At 37.6% G+C, this 7500-nt stretch overlaps 1 protein-coding gene across 1 annotated transcript in view; it reads right to left on the bottom strand.

Annotated features, from left to right (window-relative positions):
- Positions 1-5267: 5267 nt before the first annotated feature.
- LOC137635496 (uncharacterized protein MCAP_0864-like) overlaps positions 5268-7500 on the bottom strand; it is a gene marked incomplete at its 5' end in the record, with an annotated part of 2908 nt that continues 675 nt past the window's right edge. The window contains 4 exons of the mRNA XM_068367955.1: positions 5268-5714; positions 6012-6251; positions 6551-6790; positions 7001-7500. The exon at positions 7001-7500 is cut by the window's right edge and continues 675 nt beyond it. Of these exons, the coding sequence (XP_068224056.1) occupies positions 5268-5714; positions 6012-6251; positions 6551-6790; positions 7001-7500 (1427 nt within the window). The remainder of the gene's footprint in view (positions 5715-6011; positions 6252-6550; positions 6791-7000) is intronic.

The raw sequence follows: 7500 nt of genomic DNA, 5'->3' as shown, positions 1-7500 counted from the left end.
TCTTCTTCTATTTACCTTCAGGGAATCTTGTTCATAGAGCACAGCATAATAAAAGAAGTCAGACTTGTTTGTTCTGCATTTGTTCACCTGATAAAGAAACAGTACAGGTGAATCTTTATCAAGGAACAAAGCATACTAGAATAAGTCAGACTTCTTCCATCTGCTGAGTCCATCTTGTAGAATATCCTTTAGGTATCTAGAATAGATTGGGAACAGCCGCCATCCTGTTTTTTCCCTGCTGACATCTTCTTCTTCTTCTTCTTTTTTCTTCTACTTCTTCTTCTATGTACCTTCAGGGAATCTTGTTCATAGAGCACAGCATAATAAAAGAAGTCAGACTTGTTTGTTCTGCATTTGTTCACCTGATAAAGAAACAGTACAGGTGAATCTTTATCAAGGAACAAAGCATACTAGAACAAGTCAGACTTCTTCCATCTGCTGAGTCCATCTTGCAGAATATCCTTTAGGTATCTAGAATAGATTGGGAACAGCCGCCATCCTGTTTTTTCCCTGCTGACATCTTCTTCTTCTTCTCTTCTTCTTCTTCTACTTCTTCTTCTATGTACCTTCAGGGAATCTTGTTCATAGAGCACAGCATAATAAAAGAAGTCAGACTTGTTTGTTCTGCATTTGTTCACCTGATAAAGAAACAGTACAGGTGAATCTTTATCAACGAACAAAGCATACTAGAACAAGTCAGACTTCTTCCATCTGCTGAGTCCATCTTGCAGAATATCCTTTAGGTATCTAGAATAGATTGGGAACAGCCGCCATCCTGTTTTTTCCCTGCTGACATCTTCTTCTTCTTCTTCTTCTTCTTCTTCTACTTCTTCTTTCTATGTACCTTCAGGGAATCTTGTTCATAGAGCACAGCATAATAAAAAGAAGTCAGACTTGTTTGTTCTGCATTTGTTCACCTGATAAAGAAACAGTACAGGTGAATCTTTATCAAGGAACAAAGCATACTAGAACAAGTCAGACTTCTTCCATCTGCTATGTCCATCTTGCAGAATATCCTTTAGGTATCTAGAATAGATTGGGAACAGCCGCCATCCTGTTTTTTCCCTGCTGACATCTTCTTCTTCTTCTTCTTCTTCTACTTCTTCTTCTATGTACCTTCAGGGAATCTTGTTCATAGAGCACAGCATAATAAAAGAAGTCAGACTTGTTTGTTCTGCATTTGTTCACCTGATAAAGAAACAGTACAGGTGAATCTTTATCAAGGAACAAAGCATACTAGAACAAATCAGACTTCTTCCATCTGCTGAGTCCATCTTGCAGAATATCCTTTAGGTATCTAGAATAGATTGGGAACAGCCGCCATCCTGTTTTTTCCCTACTGCCATCTTCTATTCTTCTTCTTTTCTCTTCTTACTTCTTCTTCTATGTACCTTCAGGGAATCTTGTTCATAGAGCACAGCATAATAAAAGAAGTCAGACTTGTTTGTTCTGCATTTGTTCACCTGATAAAGAAACAGTACAGGTGAATCTTTATCAAGGAACAAAGCATACTAGAACAAATCAGACTTCTTCCATCTGCTGAGTCCATCTTGCAGAATATCCTTTAGGTATCTAGAATAGATTGGGAACAGCCGCCATCCTGTTTTTTCCCTACTGCCATCTTCTTATTCTTCTTCTTTTCTTCTTCTACTTCTTCTTCTATGTACCTTCGGGAATCTTGTTCATAGAGCACAGCATAATAAAAGAAGTCAGACTTGTTTGTTCTGCATTTGTTCACCTGATAAAGAAACAGTACAGGTGAATCTTTATCAAGGAACAAAGCATACTAGAACAAATCAGACTTCTTCCATCTGCTATGTCCATCTTGCAGAATATCCTTTAGGTATCTAGAATAGATTGGGAACAGCCGCCATCCTATTTTTTCCCTGCTGACATCTTCTTCTTCTTCTTCTTCTTCTTCTTCTACTTCTTCTTCTATGTACCTTCAGGGAATCTTGTTCATGGAGCACAGCATAATAAAAGAAGTCAGACTTGTTTGTTTTGCATTTGTTCACCTGATAAAGAAACAGTACAAGTGAATCTTTATCAAGGAACAAAGCATACTAGAACAAGTCAGACTTCTTCCATCTGCTGAGTCCATCTTGCAGAATATCCTTTAGGTATCTAGAATAGACTGGGAACAGCCGCCATCCTGTTTTTTCCCTGCTGCCATCTTCTTCTTCTTCTTCTTCTTCTTCTTCTTCTTCTATGTACCTTCAGGGAATCTTGTTCATAGAGCACAGCATAATAAAAGAAGTCAGACTTGTTTGTTCTACATTTGTTCACCTGATAAAGAAACAGTACAAGTGAATCTTTATCAAGGAACAAAGCATACTAGAACAAGTCAGACTTCTTCCATCTGCTGAGTCCATCTTGCAGAATATCCTTTAGGTATCTAGAATAGATTGGGAACAGCCGCCATCCTTTTTTTTCCCTGCTGCCATCTTCTTCTTCTTCTTCTTCTTCTTCTTCTTCTTCTTCTCTTCTATGTACCTTCAGGGAATCTTGTTCATAGAGCACAGCATAAAAAAAGAAGTCAGACTTGTTTGTTCTACATTTGTTCACCTGATAAAGAAACAGTACAGGTGAATCTTTATCAAGGAACAAAGCATACTAGAATAAGTCAGACTTCTTCCATCTGCTGAGTCCATCTTGCAGAATATCCTTTAGGTATCTAGAATAGACTGGGAACAGACGCCATCTTGTTTTTTCCCTGCTGCCATATTCTCTTTTTGGATATTTTAGTTTTTATAAATAATTTTTTCTTTGGTATATAGTCTTTTTCTATCTACCTTCAGGGAATCTTGTTCATAGAGCACAGCATAATAAAAGAAGTCAGACTTGTTTGTTCTACATTTGTTCACCTGATAAAGAAACAGTACAGGTGAATCTTTATCAAGGAACAAAGCATACTAGAACAAGTCAGACTTCTTCCATCTGCTGAATCCATCTTGCAGAATATCCTTCAGGTATCTAGAATAGATTGGGAACAGCCGCCATTCTTTTTTTCCCTGCTGCCATCTTCTTCTTCTTCTTCTTCTTCTTCTTCTTCTCTTCTTCTATGTACCTTCAGGGAATCTTGTTCATAGAGCACAGCATAATAAAAGAAGTCAGACTTGTTTGTTCTACATTTGTTCACCTGATAAAGAAACAGTACAAGTGAATCTTTATCAAGGAACAAAGCATACTAGAACAAGTCAGACTTCTTCCATCTGCTGAGTCCATCTTGCAGAATATCCTTTAGGTATCTAGAATAGATTGGGAACAGCCGCCATCCTGTTTTTTCCCTGCTGCCATAGTTTCTTCTTCTTCTTCTTCTTCTTCTTCTTCTTCTTCTTCTTCTTCTTCTTCTTCTATGTACCTTCAGGGAATCTTGTTCATAGAGCACAGCATAATAAAAGAAGTCAGACTTGTTTGTTCTACATTTGTTCACCTGATAAAGAAACAGTACAAGTGAATCTTTATCAAGGAACAAAGCATACTAGAACAAGTCAGACTTCTTCCATCTGCTGAGTCCATCTTGTACAATATCCTTTAGGTATCTAGAATAGACTGGGAACAGCCGCCATCCTGTTTTTTCCCTGCTGCCATCTTCTTCTTCTTCTTCTTCTTCTTCTTCTTCTTTTTCTATGTACCTTCAGGGAATCTTGTTCATAGAGCACAGCATAATAAAAGAAGTCAGACTTGTTTGTTCTACATTTGTTCACCTGATAAAGAAACAGTACAAGTGAATCTTTATCAAGGAACAAAGCATACTAGAACAAGTCAGACTTCTTCCATCTGCTGAGTCCATCTTGCAGAATATCCTTTAGGTATCTAGAATACATTGGGAACAGCCGCCATCCTTTTTTTCCCTGCTGCCATCTTCTTCTTCTTCTTCTTCTTCTTCTTCTTCTTCGTCTATGTACCTTCAGGGAATCTTGTTCATAGAGCACAGCATAAAAAAAGAATCAGACTTGTTTGTTCTACATTTGTTCACCTGATAAAGAAACAGTACAGGTGAATCTTTATCAAGGAACAAAGCATACTAGAATAAGTCAGACTTCTTCCATCTGCTGAGTCCATCTTGCAGAATATCCTTTAGGTATCTAGAATAGATTGGGAACAGCCGCCATCCTGTTTTTTCCCTGCTGCCATCTTCTTCTTCTTCTTCTTCTTCTTCTTCTTCTATGTACCTTCAGGGAATCTTGTTCATAGAGCACAGCATAATAAAAGAAGTCAGACTTGTTTGTTCTACATTTGTTCACCTGATAAAGAAACAGTACAAGTGAATCTTTATCAAGGAACAAAGCATACTAGAACAAGTCAGACTTCTTCCATCTGCTAAGTCCATCTTGCAGAATATCTTTAGGTATCTAGAATAGATTGGGAACAGCCGCCATCCTGTTTTTTCCCTGCTGCCATCTTCTTCTTCTTCTTCTTCTTCTTCTTCTTCTTCTATGTACCTTCAGGGAATCTTGTTCATAGAGCACAGCATAATAAAAGAAGTCAGACTTGTTTGTTCTACATTTGTTCACCTGATAAAGAAACAGTACAAGTGAATCTTTATCAAGGAACAAAGCATACCAGAATAAGTCAGACTTCTTCCATCTGCTGAGTCCATCTTGCAGAATATCCTTTAGGTATCTAGAATAGATTGGGAACAGCCGCCATTCTGTTTTTTCCCTGCTGCATCTTCTTCTTCTTCTTCTTCTTCTTCTTCTTCTTCTTCTTCTTCTATGTACCTTCAGGGAATATTGTTCATAGAGCACAGCATAATAAAAGAAGTCAGCCTTGTTTGTTCTACATTTGTTCACCTGATAAAGAAACAGTACAAGTGAATCTTTATCAAGGAACAAAGCATACTAGAACAAGTCAGACTTCTTCCATCTGCTGAGTCCATCTTGCAGAATATCCTTTAGGTATCTAGAATAGATTGGGAACAGCCGCCATTCTGTTTTTTCCCTGCTGCCATCTTCTTCTTCTTCTTCTTCTTCTTCTTCTTCTTCTTCTTCTTCTTGGAATTTTTTATTTTTTTTTTATGTTTTTTGTTTATATATTTTTTGGGGATTTTTTTAGTATCTATATTTCTTTTGGATTTTTGTTTTTAATTTTTTTTAATATTTTCTTTTTTTTCCAAGTTTTTCCATTCACTTCTTAGTCGTCGCTATTGACTTCCTCTTTCAACTGATTCATCAAATCCGCCAATTCCATAACTACCTTATGAGTATCACCAATCTGTCCAGTCTTTGCCAAAAGTCTCTGCTTTAGACTTTTTATTTCCTTCTTCAGCTATGCACTTCACTTTCTGTCTCTTTTCTTATTCTTCTTTCCTCTATTAGCTCTTTATCAAGCCTTTTGCTCTCTTCCTCTCTCCTTAGAAGTTCTCTCTTTTGAAGTTTCACTATATCATCAATTTCCCTCCTAAGATGCTTTTTCTCGTCCTGAGGTTTTCCTTCAAGATCACCTTTTCGTTTCGCTCCCATTACATTTACCACCCTGGTTTCTGCATAATCATCACCTTTAGTAGCAGAATCTCCATCTGTTCTTAGGCTATTTGCTTCTTGGTATTCTTTAAGTTCCTTTTCAATGTTGTCACTTTTCCAGACGTTTTCATTTTGTTCTGATAATTCCTTTTCTATTATTTGTGTTATCCTTGCCAAAGACATGTTCTTGGCATTCCTATTAAGATTTTCTCTAAAGTCTTGAGATTGTCCACGAAGTTGGCCTTCTTCCTTTATGTTTTTTCGTATGATATTTTCAAAATATTCGATACGCCTCTTCACGATGCCTTCTTCTATTTCCTCCAAGTTAACCTTGTGTTTCTTTCCTGTTTTCTCCTCTTTCAAAGCCTCTTGCCTTACTTCAACAGGAACATACACTTTGTCTAGTTTTTCGTGGGAGATTTCATCCTGTGCAATTTTTCTAATCCTTCTTAAGGCCACTTCTTTTGCTTCCCTCCTAAGATGCTTTCTCTCGTCCTGAGGTTTTCCTTCAAGATCACCTTTTTGTTTCGCTCCCATTACATTTACCCTCCTAATTTCTGCATAATCATCACCTTTAGTAGCAGAATCTCCATCTGTTCTTAGGCTATTTGCTTCTTGGTATTCTTTAAGTTCCTTTTCAATGTTGTCACTTTTCCAGACGTTTTCATTTTGTTCTGATAATTCCTTTTCTATTATTTGTGTTATCCTTGCCAAAGACATGTTCTTGGCATTCCTATTAAGATTTTCTCTAAAGTCTTGAGATTGTCCACGAAGTTGGCCTTCTTCCTTTATGTATTTTTTCGTATGATATTTTCAAAATATTCGATACGCCTCTTCACGATGCCTTCTTCTATTTCCTCCAAGTTAACCTTGTGTTTCTTTCCTGTTTTCTCCTCTTTCAAAGCCTCTTGCCTTACTTCAACAGGAACATACACTTTGTCTATTTTTTCGTGGGAGATTTCATCCTGTGCAATTTTTCTAATCCTTCTTAAGGCCACTTCTTTTGCTTCCCTCCTAAGATGCTTTCTCTCGTCCTGAGGTTTTCCTTCAAGATCACCTTTTTGTTTCGCTCCCATTACATTTACCCTCCTAATTTCTGCATAATCATCACCTTTAGTAGCAGAATCTCCATCTGTTCTTAGGCTATTTGCTTCTTGGTATTCTTTAAGTTCCTTTTCAATGTTGTCACTTTTCCAGACGTTTTCATTTTGTTCTGATAATTCCTTTTCTATTATTTGTGTTATCCTTGCCAAAGACATGTTCTTGGCATTCCTATTAAGATTTTCTCTAAAGTCTTGAGATTGTCCACGAAGTTGGCCTTCTTCCTTTATGTTTTTTCGTATGATATTTTCAAAATATTCGATACGCCTCTTCACGATGCCTTCTTCTATTTCCTCCAAGTTAACCTTGTGTTTCTTTCCTGTTTTCTCCTCTTTCAAAGCCTCTTGCCTTACTTCAACAGGAACATACACTTTGTCTAGTTTTTCGTGGGAGATTTCATCCTGTGCAATTTTTCTAATCCTTCTTAAGGCCACTTCTTTTGCTTCCCTCCTAAGATGCTTTCTCTCGTCCTGAGGTTTTCCTTCAAGATCAGCTTTTTGTTTATCTTCGAAACCCTGTGTGCTGAGCTTATCTTCTTCTCTCTGTAGTTGAGACTCCCTTAGTCTACTTACTTCCTTCCTCAGAGAATCGTTTTCTTCCTGGACTTCCTGAAATTTCCTCTCCCTGGATAGTGTCTTGGTCCTCAGTTCATCGTTCTTGCGTTTGTCTTGGTCAGCTTTCTGCCTGAAAGACGCCAGCTCTTGGTCCCTCTGAAGAAGGTCGTCATCTAGATTTGACATTTGGTCATTTATCTCCCCGAGCTTTTGTTGGTAAGCATAAACCTCCTTTACGAGGTCATTTTGCTGGCAATCCTTTCTTCCCTCCTCTTCATCATCATTGCTATTTGAGGTGGAATTTTCCAGTGACGATATTTCTTTCTGATCTGCCACCCACTCTTCCATTTCGCTGATGGAGCAATTGTCTAATTCCTTGT

Source organism: Palaemon carinicauda, unplaced genomic scaffold (genome assembly GCF_036898095.1).
Source record: "Palaemon carinicauda isolate YSFRI2023 unplaced genomic scaffold, ASM3689809v2 scaffold1302, whole genome shotgun sequence".
Classification (NCBI taxonomy): domain Eukaryota; kingdom Metazoa; phylum Arthropoda; class Malacostraca; order Decapoda; family Palaemonidae; genus Palaemon; species Palaemon carinicauda.
The sequence above is the reverse complement of the archived record's forward strand: the minus strand, read 5'-3'. Positions and strand labels throughout refer to the sequence as shown.